The sequence below is a fragment of the Morchella importuna genome (genome assembly GCF_003444635.1).
Source record: "Morchella importuna strain M04M26 chromosome Unknown Morimp01GS002, whole genome shotgun sequence".
Classification (NCBI taxonomy): Eukaryota; Fungi; Ascomycota; class Pezizomycetes; order Pezizales; family Morchellaceae; genus Morchella; species Morchella importuna.
This window is the reverse complement of record NW_025763399.1, coordinates 854,786-872,334: the sequence shown is the minus strand read 5'-3', so window position 1 is coordinate 872,334 and position 17,549 is coordinate 854,786. Positions and strand designations below refer to the sequence as shown.

Here is a 17,549-nt window from a genome sequence, read left to right as displayed (position 1 = left end):
GAGACGCCTCATCTGTCCCTAATCGATTGTTTTTCCTTTTATCTTCGTTCATGTCTGATACCATTCTGCCTGCTGAACTTCCCTAGTCCAATTGCTAGCGTGATAAATAAGCGTAGTCTGTCTGGAGTTAATGGCGTTGTTTGAAAATTTGGCGCCCCGCTGTTTTCTTCCATGGCTGGCGGGGACGAAGATTGAGCTATCAAGGCTATCGCCGAATGGTGTTCCTTCACTGCCCTCTCAAGCTTCAATATTTCCGTCAAGGCATGAAGGGGGTGCTCTGGCTCTGGAGCAGATACAGAGAAGAAGCTATATGAACCTGAGGTTTCCCATGTGTATTGAGCTTTGGGGAGGCTAGTTGTGGCCGGAATGTACCTGAGACATTCCGATCTTGAATGGGGTTCGGTTTATCGCTAAATTGATGTGTCATCTTTTAGCATATTTAACCACATATTAATATGGCACCTAATTATGCTCATCCGGACGCAGTTGGCTATGTGGTTGCCAAACCCAGTTTGACACCCAGAAAGGAAAGCTCAATCTCAACCTCAACTTCCACCCGCACCTGCTCTGCTTTGAAAGCTGCCGTCCATCCTTCTCCCACATTTTCTTTCCTAACCACACACATCCTGTGACAACCTAAAAATTGGCATAACAGACAAAAAAAGAGCTGTTCAATTACAACCAAGATGGCACCCTATAAAAGAAAGAACAAGAAGACCCGCACCCCAAAAAGAAAGATCCCCACCCAGTCGAGTGCCAACAGGACCCTATCTGAGTACATCCTTAGTATAAGCGAAATTGGTGCTTTGCACAGCCTTTCTGATGCCGTGAAAATCTTCCATGGCTTTGATAAAATGGCGTTTGTTGTAGAAAATAGCCCTGACGTGGTTGAAAGTGAGTGCATTCGGTCAATCTAAACGCTGATGATAGTGCAATGGGGAGTCTGACGTTCGTGAGCTGTAGATGCGGAAACTCGCAAAGAAACTGCCAAAATAATTAGAAAACTCAAAATTGCTCGCGCAGGCAAGCCAACAATCAGGAGAAAGCGAGGTGGTCTTCACATCCAGGTTTTAGTGCTCAAAGCCCCTATTGTCGAGGCAGTCCCAACTACTCTCATTGCTCCAATCCTCGAGGAAGCGGAGCTTGAGTCCCCAACAGTCGAGGTGGATGAAACTGGTGACCCGGATGACGAAATATTGGACAGCATTTGTGGTAAGACCTGCGACTTTCAACTATAACATTGTGACCTAAGAGATGTGTTCTAACCACATAGGTGAATGCAGTCACTCGATTTGTCCGGCACGAGGTCAACAATGCTCAAGGATCTCGCATGTCTGCGGAAACTCCAAGTCGTAGGTGTGCCCCAATTATCCGTTCTTGAAGTATTATTAAATCGTAGTGATGGCAGCCGAATTTCAATGCGGCATCTGTTACGACTGGTTTGATACCGCCTATCAGAGGAGGGTCCACCAGTGGGATAAATACGGTATCCGACATGTCCGCTTCGAAGGGCAAGGCCAGATTCACTCCTGCGGCGGCAAGATTTAAAAATTACACTACCCAGACGAATCCCGAGGCCTCCAGGAACCGCTTTCATGCATGGTTACGATCTACTATCCCCTCTATTTTGCTGTTTCAGATTCAAAATATCTGTTTAGCTTTTATGTTCTGTATATACTTTTGTGGGGACATTGCGATCGTCTTTCACCTCTCAATTAAATTTTCTGTTTTCTATCTTCAGGGGCGTTTACACCTTTTGATACCCGTTACCTTCTTCCCTGTTTTCAGTTGGATGAGTATAGAGAGTCTTAATTCTCTTTACTTTTTTTCCAATCTTTTTTTCCAATTTTTTATTTTTGGTTTTTGTTGATACAAGGCTATATCTATAAGGTCTAGCGTTTAGAGGCTTGTTCCATCTTCGCCCATTTTCTACATTTGTGCTGGGAATTAGATCAGAGGCTCCATACTTTTTTTAATTTGTTTCATTAATTCTATACGCCTAGTTATATGTTATCATGCTGAATCTCGTTATTCCCTTTACTATTTAAATCTGGAAATTTTTCCATTTATTTTCCTGTAGGCAACTACTCTGATGTTGCGTGCTCGGCTAATGTCGGCTCTCCCCGGCCCCGCTCACCACCTCTAACGTCGTAACTTACTCACAACGACCGGATCCACCAAGCACAAAACACAAAAGCAATAGAGGATGGACACAACTCCCACTCTCGCAAACGCTGTCATGGCTATTCAGGGAACTAACAGCTTTCCCGATTATGAGCAGAGACTGATTGACGCCTTTCTCACGGCGGAAGAGAAATTTAAAATTCTCGATGATCACGGGGAGAACGAAGCTATTCCCAGCTCCCTGGACGCGGAACCAGGTCCCTTTGTTGCAGAAGATGAAGTTACTCCAGGCTCTATCGAACTAGAAGTAAAGGAAGGACCATGGCTTGCAAAGGTTGGGCCAGCTTCTTGCAGTTTCAAGGAGCAAGCAGAGGATACGGACGCTCATGTGGGCAGGATTGATTTGGTAGTTCAGAAAGATGCTCTCACAAGCAGTTCCAGCGCAGTGACACAGCTTGGACAAGCGCAACCTTCGGTCAATAGCGAAACACCGCACCCTTCGCAAGCTAATAATCATAAAGCTCCATTGATAATTGTCAGGTCGGTCAGAGACTACCAGAAGAGAGGGATTGAGGAACATGAGGTTGTTGAGGCTGCGAAGAGAGTAAGTCAAATTTTTTCCGGGCTTAGGACGGCGTTCTTGGGTAGTGTTGCTAAAGCGTTGGGTGCTGTAGATCAGAGTGAACGAACCTCCCATCCCTGCCTTAAGCTCCGCTGCTGCTTCGACGTGTGGGGTAATTCGTGAGTCCCTCTTCACCTAATTATGACCATTTACATCTAACTTACCAAAACATACAGTTCAACCTATCTACACGATGAACACCTTCCCGAGCAGACAAGTAAGGGAACATGAACGTATCTACCAGAGATTTAGGACGGTGGCCTCACTGGATCCCACCATTTCAACGGCAGGTGAAGCTGCCATTGACCACTGGGCGATGGAGCAGCTGCTGGCTTTGAGTGGTGGGATCATCCGGCACACCCCCAAGGTTAGGGAATATTGAAAGTATTTGATTAATCCCCTAGAGTCTCTCATTCACCCATGAGCTAATATAACGGTGATTCCTTATGCAGAAGCATAGCATAGCCACGCTTCAACCCATCTGTTATGTTGAGAATTCTTATGGCCCCTTTGAGTCTAGAAGGGCCGTTGAATTTAGATTTCTGGACAGAGTCCTAATAACAGATATGTCATTAGTTTTTGTCAAAGAATTCTTGGATTGATATGTACGTCTTGGAAAAAGATTTTTCAAATACAAAAGTATCTTCCATGATTAAGTGGATACTAGAACAGGGTGAAATGGATTTCGTTCGGAGCTGCTGAATCGTAATCATGGCTTGCTGTACTAGGGCTCAGTGGACCCAACTCTAACTGTACACCATATATATAGGGGTAATGCTTATAGGGATTTTTGCTAACCTTTGCATACACGTTGGGAAAACTTTTTCGGAAGTAGACAAAGTGCTACCTTGGCTTTGGTGTCGAGCCTAAGTACACTTTCAATGACAAGACGTTTTGCTTTGGCCGAGCGGTTGTAAGAAGCGTGAAGTTAGTCTATACAACGAGAAATAACAGGAGAAGAATAACTGGGGCGGTCAGCCGTGTGAGGCAGAGACCCGGACCTTAGTTGTAGCAAGCCTGGACACCCTCTGTGATTTCACTGCCTAGCTGGGAGAAGCCGTCTGGAAAAAAATAAAAAAGCGAATAAGAGACCAAACTGAGCTTGAGCGCGGCACAAGCTCACTCATGATGGGAACTAATATCACATCTTCCGTAATCTCAGTGCACTACACCAAGAAATACGCCCCTAGGGTAAAATTTCGAGATGGTACGTACTCTACCTGCTATATATATGGGGAGAAGAGGATATCCACCTACAGGGTCTTTTTAGCGACATTTGAGGATGAATTTCGAAATAATTGTAGATCCAGTTGGATGAACTAGCTGATCAAGATGGTATATCATCTAAGCACTCTATTAAAAAGATATCTTGATGTACAATGGAAGCTTTACAATCTGGGCCGCGGGGGAGGTTTCTAGCTGTGTTTATCTATTCTACCAATATGTTATGTAGGTAGTCGCATGGAAAGGATAGTTTACTGTTCTCCCTCGATGACCCGCAAAGGACTAGCCGGATATTCTGACAAGAAAACTCGCGAAGTCCAGGCTGAACCTTATTTACCTTCAATAGGGAAATAGTATAGAACACACTATAAATCTTATATTTCCGTTAAACTACTACCAAAGCGCGAAGAGCATGCCCCCCATACCTTATGTTTCCGGTAAATTATCGCAAAAGAGCAAACAAGCTCAACTTTATAATGCTGGGCCGATTTCAAGTACACTTCAACGTTGGGTAGGTGAAGGACTTGGCACTATGAAAACACTGATATGCAGGATGATCATCGAATGGAAAAGGGTTTTCGCACCGTCGGTAGTGATTGAGGATGATTGTTGGAGGTATATATTTACCCATGATTCTCCCGGGGTGTGCTTTTCGCGTTCTTTGTGACATAACTATACGCGTATGAATGTGGTGTAAGGAGGAGGGGACAGGATGCGGTGTGCCAAGCCAACAACCTTTATAATATCCCTCATCCTCACAACCTCTTCAAAATTTTGACTCCATAAAAAATCCAACTTTACGACCCCACGATCAGCACACATTTTTTTCAAAGATAATATGAATCATATATATATACTCGCGATAACGTTAGAGCTAAGATATAGAACATTCCCTTATAATATCCTGTCATTCGCGTACCCCGCTGATGTGTTTTGAATCCCGTGCCACTGGGCGGGTTTGTCGTTCAAAATTTTTAGGTTTATTCTACAAGTCATAGTTTCTGGGGGCGGACGGACTGAGGCAACTAACGAGACCGCCCTGCAGGCACCTGTTTACATTTCTCGCGTTTCAAGAGTTTCAATGTCGCAGAATATTTTTGTTTTATAATTTAAAGACAAGAACTAAGCTACATGATTTACTGGAGCATTATCCTTATTCTGACATGATTTCCTAATCACAGACTTAAAATCACGGACTTATTTCTCTTCCAGCATTCTGCTGGCCATGAATCTTCCATGGCGAGCCAGCCAATTCGCGTTACGCTTACGGCCACCGTTTCTTCTTCTGCGCTCGCTCCTCTGCTGGGAGGTTTCCTTCACTCTGAGACCGCGAGGGTTAGGCTTGCTGTAAAGTGAAGTATTAGCACCGTCAGACAGCGTGAGAGACATACATTCAACATACCTGACATGTTCGGAGTCATTCTCGGGCATCAGGGTTCTTTTGACCGTCATTGCGTCGATGTCTTCAAGCTTGCTGATATCGTTTGAAGTGCTAGTTGTCCTCACCGGAGAAGGGAGTCTAGTGATACTGTCATATGAAACTGTACGCGCAGTATAGACAATACGAGCTGGCGTGGGATCCCCGCCGGGCTGTGGAGTGCGTGCTCTTTCAGGAGTTGCTTTCCAGGGATAGCCATTGATAGGATATCCATAGACGTCCAAACCAGAAGCACCCATGTTCCAACAGTTGAAAACTGATGGCGGGTCAGCAACTCCGTTGTACATCACGTTACACCAGTCAGCATGACCGAGGGAAGTCATTGCACCATCCAGAGGCACGAGTGGTTCACCCAGAGTAAGTGTGGGAATATTCGAATGCCCATGCTCGGGGACAGCCTGGAGACTTGGTGCACGAGGGGCATTAAGAGCTTTGGGCTGAGGAGAACCGGCGACGATGCTGGCCCAGGTTCTGGTGCCATTGTTGGTTGGTCTAGTTAAAGAACGGGAGGTAAAAGGACCACCGAGACCTCTGAGGGAGGAAAGGTTGTTCGAAGCAGAGAGCATGTTGAATTGAATAGCCTGTGGTTTATCCTGCTTGAGAAAGAAAGAAAGGATTGAGTGAGCTTGGGAGCTGACTATTTATACCCCAGAATGCCCAGAAGAACCCTTCGAAATGGCTGCCACTTAAGAGATTGCACTTGCATGGTTAATAGCTTTAGCCATAGGGCAGGCTAGGCTGCCACTATTGGTACTGCACTTGCCTGTTCCGAGACAGGAAAGCTTGATTCTGGGCAACGGCTGGTGAATGGGTAGCAAAGAGGCGGCAGATATGACCTAATCGTATGGCACAATGGCTCAGATTGCGACCTAGAATGCTTTTAGACGAACCCCAAGCCCCCAACTCATAATATACCAGTTTAAATACAGAAAAGCTTTACAATTTGTCGCGTAGCATGACCTATCAGCATCTGTCAGGCACCATTCCCCACAGACTCCCACGGGGGGAGTGATAGTGTTTCACCTATGACCTAGGTTTTCTCTCTATTTACGCCTATATATATATATTGCTAGGTATCCAAAATGATCGCTGAAAGACCCCCCCAAATGCTGCGACCAGCCCGCACTACTCCTAACTTATGCCACTGCAGCGCTCAGTGTACATCCGAAACCCCAGGCCTGCAAGGGGGAAGCGGGAACCAAAGACCCACAACCGAGTTTGATAACCTTCGCAGCAGACGAACAGGCGCAAATGGGGGTAGGAAAATATACATACGGGAATGCAGAAGATGATATTTTGGCTTCCAGCGTTTACCAATGGTACAGAGAGAAGAGCGTGGCAAGGTATGCACGCTATCTACATGCAGAAGATTTGCGCAATCGAATATCTTTCGCGATTTTATAAATTTATTTCTTTATTCCTATTCAACCTTATCTCATAACCTCCCTGAAAAGCCGAATCTTAGAAATTAAAAACGGAGAGATTCAAAACTGACAGCGTGGGAACCACAAAATCTCTTACAACTTTTTTTCCTTTTCTCTCCTTCATTATATGCAACCCTATGATAGCTCAAGAACCAAATACAAAAATTGGAACTTCCACATGAACCATAACCGAGAAAACTATACGTGAAAGGAAACCTGAGATATAAACTGAAATCTACACAACCGTTGGTGTCATAAAATCTCAAATAAAACCCACCCCCCGAAATAATTCCAATCTCATGTTTATCATCTCTCTGGAGACGTAAACGTCCACACAGAAGAGTTGGTTTATGGCATAATCTGAAAAAGCCCGAGTGTGATCAATAACAAAAGAAAGACCAATGACCACTCGCGGTTGACTACTGCAGTCTTTGATACCTCGCAGTTCTTTGGTGTGTCCTCTCCGGTAACAATGTATTCGTTGATGGCGGCGTTCTCCGTTTCTGCCGCGATGTCTGGGGTGGCAGTTTGTGGTAATATATCGTTTTTTGCACCCGCCCCACCGGTGATGAATGCGGCAGAGCTGACACCCTCATCCGAAGATGTTTCCTCTACCTGGATGTAGACACGTTGTGTTAGGAGGTCATGAACACCTATACCTGAACAAAGTGATCGTGCATCAGCATCAGCCTTCCCAACCTTATCCTCCTTATTCTCATAAATAACCTCTCTCCGTTTTACCTCCGCAAGCATTGAACAGTTGTCAAGAAATTCCTCACGGTTCGAGAAGAAACCTTTAAGTCCAGAAACCGGTTCCTCGAGAATGACCGAGAGCTTCTTTTTTCTCGTCCTCATGATAGTGTTGTCCCAGCTGGTAAAGATATCGGCTCCAATCCCTACAGTGGTCAGGACTAATGCCCTTCGGCGTCCGGTAAAGTAACCATGGGCAGGGGTAATGACCTCGGCGATTTGAGGCCCCTTCACATCTGATAAATCACTCTTTGGGGTGATATGCCTAGTGTACCTGGTCACCTGCTCCATCCATGTGAATGTTTCGGTGGGTTGGGCTTCTTCTTCGTCGATGACATCGTCCGCCCAATAAAATGTTGACTTTGGGGTGATGTCTGGAGAAGAAACTGGCCCGAGGCTGGTACTGTCTGCCGACATATGGATATTCTTATCCTTTTCCTCGTCCTTTGGGTGTACCTCTTTGATGTCTTTCTCTACATCCAGATCAACTATCTCCAGAGGGAGCTGGGTGGATGACGACGACTCGGAAGGTATTTCAGCGCCAACGCTTGAGGACTGACTCTCCAAAAGACCACGTTCCAACAGCACCGGCAACTTAGAGTCCTGTACACGCTCTTCCATCTCGTGAATAAGTACATCGCTTTTTTGATCGGCATAGGTTACGATTGCTACGTGTTTGTTGTTGTTTAAAGATTCGTCACTGCTCGTGAGCACCGTCTCTTCAGCTAGAGCTGCACTGAATGTATCGTCCTCACAAATCTTGAGATGTGGGCTGTGAATAACGGTTGAGGGAGAGTTATCTTTTTCGACGGGCTTCGAACCACTCTCGGTGGTGTTTCTGCTGTGATCAGGTAAAATACTCGAAGATACAGCCGGAACTACATCATGCGCTTCAGGACGTGTTGTTTGCGGCATGTCTAGATTAAGAACACCGTTGCCCTGGGTGGCAGAGCGACCTCTGGGTCTTGGAGGTAGATCATCGGGCGGGGTGCTGTATACAATGACTGGAGATTTGTACATTGGGCGCGGGAGCTCAAAGTACTTGGTGGGATCGAACTGGAACTGTGGTTTCTTTTTTGGAATCACTAGTAAGGTGCTACTGTCATTCCACGAGTGCTTTGTCATGAAGTTAGGTTGTTTGTATGGAGGACCGGAATTCGTTCTAGGAACGAACTGGACAATTTCCTCCCATCGGAGTTTCGGCTTGACACTATTCATATTTGTGGGGAATAGAAAAAATATTGGATGAGGGTTGTTGGTCTAAAATACCGGTGGTGTGTTCAAGAAGTATGGCTGTTTAGTTAGTAATAAAGGTTGGTAGTGGAAAGACTAAGAGAGCTAGAAGCGAACATAGAATCGGTGTCCTGGTTATCCACTTGAGGTCATTGAAAGGCATTTTGCACCACACAAAGCGTTAACCACCACCTGATGTCACAACAATGTGGAATTACTCAACTATGCACCCACCCTTTCTAATGGTATCACTCAATTGAATTGTACTTGGTAATTGCATGGTGGAGCTAAATTCTTCCTCGAAATTAAGGTACAGAGCTTGTCCCACTTCGGCTGGCGCAAAAATATGATTTACCCGTTAACCGTCAGGCAGGATGCGTTATTCAACATTCCAAAGCTAGGACCAGTATGGCCCAGCTAGCTGCTCATGCGTAACTGAGAACCTCAAACGATCCCGCGCTGGAAGCCCTGGAAAATTCTTCTCAATCACCTGTATACCATCAGCGTACTACTTTCACCTCGATCGATACACAAGCACCCTGGACAAATAGCAAACCCCAACCAGACCGCCAGGTGATACGAACAAACCGACAATAGAATGTGCAAAACCATCTTTAACGCTTCTGATCATCTGATGTCGAGAATTCTGGACGGTGATTAAGGCCTTCTATCGGATTCGGCAACCTGAAGCTCATTGGCCGTATCAGAAAGCTGGCGAAATACAAGGACATCACATCCGTACAAACTAACGACTTGGGCTACAGTGGTATAGAGCCTACGCCGCCTACGGACACTTACGAGCTTATGATACATGTGTAATACAATGCTAATATATTCCCATATTGGCGTAATATTGGTCACTCCATAGGCCACCACCATCCAGCTCTGGCCAATCAGGGGACATGAGCACTACAAGGTGAATGTGAAGGCAAAAGGAACTACGTCCTTTCCACAAAGTAATGCTCGTGCTCCACCCATTTATTTACTTATCCTCTCATCCCTCAAGATCAGCTCCGACATTTTTCCTCAATCTTTGAGTGCCGACGTGGGTTAGGGTTATTTAAGGTGTTCCGCTGATGGAGGTAAAAATGGCACTTCCTCTGCGGCGTGGAGGAGGTTACCGCTCTGAGGGTTTGCCCTCAAGTCCTCCTGGTATCGAAAAGGGTCCACCACCGGCTTCAGAGAGCCTCTCAATCACAGATGAGCTGCTCTAATCGTACTCTAAGACGGCTGACGGCTCGATATGAATTTTCGAGTGCGAGGCTTTGAAGTAGAGTTATGAGGAGAGCGAGACAATTGTCCTTCGAAAGACGGAAAGCGCGTGCCATTCGCTTTCTTGTTACTTGACCTTGAGTATTATCCCCGTCTATTGTGTTTGATATCCGAAATAATCTGCGAGGACACGAACCAATAGGGCAAGCGTAATAGACAACCGGCACCGAGTGACGCATGGCTCGCGAAGTGCGCCCCGCGTGCTTTTTAAGCTTCGATGTTTGTGAAGTTTGAGCTATCCATCATCTAACCGGGGCGGTTCGCGTCGGAGGAGGCCTCTATGAGAGGATCTCGATATCAGGCAAAGGATCGACATCGCATAACAATGCGTGAGAATAGATCAGAGCACATCATATTTCCGCCCTTACAACCCTGGTCCTTTGCATGCCCTGTAGCTACCGGACGGTGACATTAGGCCATCTACGCCAGAGCAGCGCGGCTCCGAGGATCAATATCTACTGGTCTCAAAGAGCAAGTGCCAATAGCAATCGGGATGGTGAGTTGTCATTTATGGTACCCCCGGGCGTAGTTTTATCTAATTATCTCAATGTCTACTAGAAAAACTTTTGAACACCAAGCAGCGCTCTTCCGAGAGATAGAACTACGGGGCGCTATGGCATATTGCAAGAGTTGGCAAGAAATTTTCATATGACTGCATCCAGAACGGTCGTGGAGGTCTATTCCTCTGGATGTATACGGGGTCCAGGGGTACAGCCAAGCGAGGTTTAGTGCAGAATTCCGGTACGGGCAAGCTGTAGGCACATTTTGTCAATTGGCAACGAAATGGGCTCCACACACTCGGAATTCACGAAACAATATGATACGAAGCACAACTTATCCCATCCTCCGCGAAAGGAAGGATGAAACCTCTTCCTGGAGCTCGCTGTATACCGCAATACGGGCCCGACTTTCGCAACCGCACCCGAGTGATAATTCATGAAGATGACCCACCCCTGCTCTCCTCCAGGCGCAAAACATATCTGGCTACTACAGACTACGCTATCCTCGCGTTCAATATGTGAGTGAGCAGAGGCTGACACAGTGCTTGGTTATTTTATTTTCTGGGGTAATTAACTGCGATGAGCTTATCGGCTGTAGAGCCGTACTCTCGTTTTCAAAAATTAAATCCTCTCTCATCCGACGTGGGCGGTATCAAGTTATATAAATGAACGACAGCTGGAAAGAGATTATTATTTTGATCAGTAGGAAGAGACCTGGAGCGCATTGGCGCGGGTGATGTCTCTGCCGGGTGTGCGCTAACCCAATGGTACACGCAATATTTTGAGTGTGTAGCGGTATATCATCCGTGCGGGAGGGATGATTAGGGCAAGAAACGAAAGTGTGTTTATTTACCCCAGTATACCGATATATTCGGGAGTTATCCTCCAGTCCATACGATTCCCTGAAGGAAGTGATAAATTATCTGATCTGACTTTAGGACTGCCCAGAAAGCCCAGAAGGATCAGACTCTGAGCAACAAGTCAACATGGTCTAGGTTCAATCCTCCAGAGGCTTATTTTTCGGTAACTCTGCTAACGTTTATGATACTTCAGCAATTTATAGCGGTTATTTGCCACCTATTCAGGTCAAGGTATCCTGATAAAGCGGGTAAAGTCTATAGAGATATCCCTTCGCCTCAAAGGTTACCGGACATGACCGGTAAATTATCTTTGAGGATCGTACGCTAAGGCTCAGGGAGTCCGGCATCATGGGCGAGGGTGAATAATCCACCGGATATAAATTCCATATATCTTTAGCGGTGCGCCGTTTATCATCCATTTGATATATACTACAGTCCCATCGCGGTACCACATAACAGCTAAGTATATCACGATCAAATTTATATTGTGTGGCATATCGAGCGAATGCTTCAGTATAGGGAGCTTCGGAGATCTGTACCGAGAACACTGTAAAGAGATGTCACGGTCAGAACAGCTATGCGATGAATGGAGAGGGCAAGGTTTCGCGCGTTTTGGAACGATCATTCCAACATGAACAAATAGTACTATAACAAATTAACCCTATTAAAACATGTCAGAAGACAACAGACGGCGGCAGTGCCCGTTAGTGTATACGGAGGATGAGGTGATGAGGGAGAATAGACTCCATTTCTATCCTTAGATGTTTGAACTTTGTGAATCCAGAGATGTTAAATGTCACATAATGAGGGCTCGAGTGTAATAATTCAATTTTCACTTCATAAATTTATCTAATCATCGTAGTAAATAGCACAAATCCCAGACAAAATCGCTTGGCAGCAACGGCAGAGATTCGAGCAGAATACACATAGAGCGTTAGCTCATATATATTTAAAGCCACGAAGACCTATTACCCGCTGTTGCTACTTACACGCCCGTTTCTCCCTCCCTTCTCTTCTTGCTTTCCACAAACCCATATCCATCCCCATTCTTATCCCCCTCGTCCTTCACCACAACCATCACACCCCGTGATTCATTTCCTATTCTTATCAATAGTTTTATCCTTGTCACCAGCGGGCACCGGAGATTATTTATCTCCACCTAATTTTTATATAACTGGGGGCTCCGGTGCCTCTCTGGATGACTAACAAGGAGATATGGTCCGGTTTCAATCCTTCGCCTCTTGTGAACCTGGGTTGCAGGCTTGTCACCGAGACGCCTGATAAGTTTAACTCTCAGTTTATCACGCCTTCGTTTCTTACAGTACGTTTTCGATAGTGTCCTCACAGACAGAAGGCTGGAAGCATGTCTCGGGGGATGGTACTTCGGGGAAACCCGTCGAAGGAACATACAGGACAAGGGTAAGTTTCCCATACCTTTCAAAATACGTTTTTGTTCATCCTGAAACCTGTTGTCAAGATTTATTCTATTCTTTATTGTTTTTATCATCGCCTTTGCAGATGAGATTATACTCCTACTTACACTCTGGGGTTGTTCTCTAGGCCAAAAGTGTGATATCTGGCTCTGGCGGGGCTGTACCGACAATGTCGGTGAAGCCCATATATCTATATAGTAAGTATAGTTCTCGTTCAAAGATCATGGGACAACGCAACCGCGAGTTGCTACGGGGGCTTTCCCAGGACTTTTGACATGGAGTTATACAACCACAACTTTTGCTTCACTTCTGTGTTTTGATGACTACACATACATTCCTCTCATCCATACCACACCATGTTTTACCCATCCTGAAGTATTCATGATAATGTGAATTCTTTTCTGACATTTGATCTAGTCGAGGGCTGTCGAGGTTTACTTTGCCCAGAAAGGCAGGGGTGCTGGCCCTACCACATAACCCTGTTCGGGTTGGAGTCTCAGACCCGACACGTGGTCTCGGGAGGATTTTCGTATGTTCTCTCCACACGCAATACCTGACAGAGGAGGAATATACTCCTAAAGATAAAAACTAATACAATGAGTTGTAGTGACTCCCCCCGATGGTTGCCTTTGCCGGGCCGGCAACGCCACGCGTTCCAAAACCAACAATGTCCGGGCCTCGCATCGTTCGAATACTGCATGTTGCTGCTGCACTCGATCACCGGTTACAGCAGCCCCGGGAAACCAAACACCCGGGGAGAGCATCCTGCATGCACCTCTCCAGCCCCCAAAGCACCCAGGGAACATATGTGTGCCTAGAGCAGGAAGTACGCTGATCGCCCCGCCAACCAGCCGCGCAACACCACAAATCGCGGGCTTCCTGCCGATTGAGGCCACCCTCAACTCCTATGGGTACCAATAAGGCCAAGCAGCAGCAACTGACCTTGTGGTCCTGCTGAAGCGCTTGCAACTGGAAGAGTAAGCACTGGGCCTGTGTCCCAACTGCTTCCAACACGAGGTAACTGCTGCGGCCAGGTAATTTGCAAAGGATGGATGTGAATTATGGGGCCGGTAGATAGTAATATATTTGCAATTCCTTTCTTTTTCGCCCTTTGTCCTTTCGTCTTTGCTTGGTTCCTCGCGCTGCTCTTGTCAATATACACTGGATTGAAGAGAATTCTTGAAAACCACAACGCACTGTTTTATTTCTCTTTGAGGGGCTATTTATATAATTGTGGATGTGTATATATCGCTACAGGAATGTATTTGGGGTGGGTGTCAGAAATTAAACTCACTCAAGTAGTAATAAAATTAGAATTATTAACAGTAAAATCTCACTCTCATTATCTTATTCTTCCTGTTAATAGTATTTTAATAAACACCGTTTTTAGTATTCCAATATTCCAGGTCTTACGGAGCTGTACCATAACATTAATGTTTTATTGATCTTGTCCCCCCTCTCTTATTTGATCCATGTCCATCTATACCAATTAGTTGCCATCTACTTTGGCCATCGGATCTGTTACGCCCCAACCACGGACGTCCATGGCTGGTATGTACCAGCTGTAGACGTCCACGGTTGGGTCATACCAGTCATGAATAGTCTGATTTTCTGGTGGGTATACGCTAACTGAACCAGTCAAGGGCGTCGCTGGGCAGTACAAAGGAAACAGAATAAGTGTTCTATTAATTCTGCTTCTACCCACAAGGCCTCACAATAAAATGAAATTTGGGAATGCTACAGAAACTCTACTGATTTTGGGGGGCGGGGGTATTCGAGAATTGGGTTACACTGTGCAGCTATCGATAGAAATGTGAGATAGGGTTTAGGGAGAAGATTTTGTATCTTGCTAAAAAGAGCCACAAAACGTGAACGAATGGATTTTCGAGAAGGTAGACTTATGAGATCTACAGATTTTTCTGGTTGGTATTGTTACAGGAACTATGAAGCGCTGTCTTAAAAGGCTTAGGACCGTGAGGAATACGAGTGATGGGTTGTGATGCGAGGACGGTCGGGTAACGAAAGGACAAGCATAGAAAGGTATCGGGTAGTGTGGGGGCACGCGGTGTTACCACACTAGTATTATACTATTCTGACGGCACGCTTGCTATTGGGTGTCTCATCCGAAATAAAATAGGAAGCGAGGCTTACAGCTGCAGGCTGTTCTACTTAGGGAAGTAGGTCTGGGACAATAGTATGGTACAGCCCGAAGACTGGCAATTGCAAGGTTCATGGTTACGTGTCAGAATTAGAACGGAGGACGGAACTATGCGGGGGCGCTTTTCTATCTGGATTATCTTCGGGAGCATTATCTTATTCTATTATTGTTGTAATCAGTTAGTATTAGAAAGCGGGCCTTGGCATAGGTTCCAACATGTATAAATAGGGCAGGATTCTGCGAAGACTTGAGGCTATCATCAACCATCAAGTCAAGGGAATCCGGTTTACAATATTATCAGTTTAAACGCTACAGAACTATCGCTTAGCACTGGCCATTCCCCAAACAGGTATACTTAGCTCATACTATACAGGGACATATGGCTTCCCTATTCCACCCGGGGACGTCCATGACTGGTACATACCAGCGAGGGACGTCCCTGGATAAGGGCCGTCCCCCACTGGGCCGTAACAGATTTGAACGAAAAAATAAAGAATGAAAGTAATTAAGGTTGGTGCACAAATCTATCATGAAATGTCACCCGGTGTGTATAATAAACTGCATCGACCTACGCCAGCTGTTTATCCTGAGGCCGTAGTATTTCAAGGGTAGCACCGGATAAACAGCTGGAGTCTTACGCCCTTACCTCCAGAGGAATACATTCAAGGTACAGTAAGTCGGACAACCCTCTTCCTCAGTTGGCATAGCGTCTATCCAGTCTGTGTGGACAATAATACGCACCTGTGAGGCCCTCAATTATATATCGTAGTGCCTAAAAGCCATTACAGGTCGGAGTTGAACCCCAGACACTCCGACATATGTCAGATGTTTATACTACTACGCTAGGTAGTGTTAGCTGCTCGTTGCTCCGGGAAGTACATGTTAACATTGTAGGCTCGCTAAACCTTAATTTCTTCATTCGGCATAGATAAACCTTATCCCATTTCCGTCCCAACCCGCACCCGCCCTTATCGTCCAGTCCAAAGAAAATCCCTTCTTATCACGTTTACCTCCATATCGACTATAACATCCTCTTGCTCAACCTCGGAGGTCTTGGCATACCTATATGCGCCGATCTCGAGACTGTTGTTACAAAAAGTCTACGTAGATATCATGAGAGTTACGTAGACATTCCCATAGTTCTTCAGAGTTACGTAGACATTTCCAGAGTCTACGTGTTCTCTGTGACAGCCTGCGTATGCTGCTGCTCACTTCGTGCGTAGACCTGTAAGCCAGCCACCAGGCCTAGTAACAGCTTACGCACAACAGCTAAACCACGCAGCCGCCTTGTGAGCGCTAGGTCTTGTTAGTCAAACAATGCGTAGTATGCTTCGTAGCTTGTTGTGTGAATCAGGGCTAGCTTACTTCTAGTTCCTGATCAGGGAAGAGAGTGTCCTCATATAGGTGCTGTGAATCTCATCATTGCTCGGGAGTGCCATTTTGGCTGACCGTTTGCATTTTTATGATAATAAGGTGGCAGACGTTGACTTTGGTGTAATAACTCCGTCAAGGCCCACTGTTCCCGGTACGAACAGCGGGATCGGTTTGAAGTACTACGGCATCCTCGAGTGACTCGAATTTATTCTCTTCTCCGGCCTTCTGGTATATATATAGACCGAATCCCGACTATCATCCTCGGTCTCTCTAACGAATAATGATCATCGGCATCATATGGATGGTAAATCTTAAGTTCCGAAAGGTAGTGCCTACCAGGTCGGCGGTCGTCACTGACGTCACGCCGGAGATGGATCATGAACTATCACTCGCCAACAATCACTCCCCGTTGATTTAGGAAGATGCCATGAGTTGGGTAGACGAACCCCCGCATGATGAAAGTCACAACTGTCAAGTATTATGAGCCCCAAATCTCTCTAATCACCACGACAATCCCTGTTTTTGTTTTCAGGCTATGTCTCTGCCTGAGGGTGTGGACTCGATGCCAAGAGGCAAGGAAGGTAGGACATGGCCTGAATACTTCTCACAGGGGAGTAAATAGCTTTACTTGGATACACTCTTGACTCGTTGGCTCATAACATGGCATATCTCATCATATCTATGGTGGTGCATCGAGGTTCGGGTAGTTGTTATCCATCGAAGAATAACTCACATTGATCATTGGTGGTTGGGAAAGAAAATTCTTATTCGGTAAACCGCTTTTGTGTCTGCAACTTGTAGATAGCGTACTGTTCACTCGCCACAGGCTCCCCAACCATTGAAAAGTGCACTTGGCAGTTTGCGACTATACCTAACGCCCAACCATTCATCTCGGTTTAGACTCTTCCACCACAAATGACCACAGTGAACCCGCCCTATTTATTAACAAGGTCAATTATACTATATCACCACTCTTGTCTTTGCCGGTCAACTCACCTTGATTTCATGAAGCAATAAATGGCCCTCCCAATTATCACTGTCACTTCCCCAACCACCGAAACCCGATCCCACGGCGTGATTCACCACCCCTTCCCCAGATTTTATCACAATTCACGTAGTCACACCACCCCCACCACG

At 45.9% G+C, this 17,549-nt stretch overlaps 4 protein-coding genes across 4 annotated transcripts; 2 read left to right on the top strand and 2 right to left on the bottom strand.

Annotated features, from left to right (window-relative positions):
- Positions 1-686: 686 nt before the first annotated feature.
- LAJ45_01145 (uncharacterized protein) lies at positions 687-1,548 on the top strand (the record flags this gene model as incomplete). Its single annotated transcript, XM_046110743.1, has 4 exons — positions 687-894; positions 964-1,212; positions 1,284-1,352; positions 1,400-1,548. 4 exons carry the CDS (start codon positions 687-689, stop codon positions 1,546-1,548), a joined length of 675 nt encoding a protein of 224 aa, XP_045975921.1.
- Positions 1,549-2,206: 658 nt separating this feature from the next.
- On the top strand, positions 2,207-3,128 carry LAJ45_01144 (uncharacterized protein; the record flags this gene model as incomplete). Its single annotated transcript, XM_046110742.1, has 3 exons — positions 2,207-2,728; positions 2,799-2,865; positions 2,923-3,128. The coding sequence occupies 3 exons, from the start codon at positions 2,207-2,209 to the stop codon at positions 3,126-3,128; spliced, it is 795 nt and encodes a 264-aa protein (XP_045975920.1).
- A 2,039-nt stretch (positions 3,129-5,167) lies between these two features.
- On the bottom strand, positions 5,168-5,974 carry LAJ45_01143 (uncharacterized protein; the record flags this gene model as incomplete). Its single annotated transcript, XM_046110741.1, has 2 exons — positions 5,168-5,315; positions 5,373-5,974. 2 exons carry the CDS (start codon positions 5,972-5,974, stop codon positions 5,168-5,170), a joined length of 750 nt encoding a protein of 249 aa, XP_045975919.1.
- Positions 5,975-7,180: 1,206 nt separating this feature from the next.
- LAJ45_01142 (uncharacterized protein) lies at positions 7,181-8,800 on the bottom strand (the record flags this gene model as incomplete). Its single annotated transcript, XM_046110740.1, has 1 exon — positions 7,181-8,800. The coding sequence occupies one exon, from the start codon at positions 8,798-8,800 to the stop codon at positions 7,181-7,183; it is 1,620 nt and encodes a 539-aa protein (XP_045975918.1).
- Between the last annotated feature and the right edge of the window lie 8,749 nt (positions 8,801-17,549).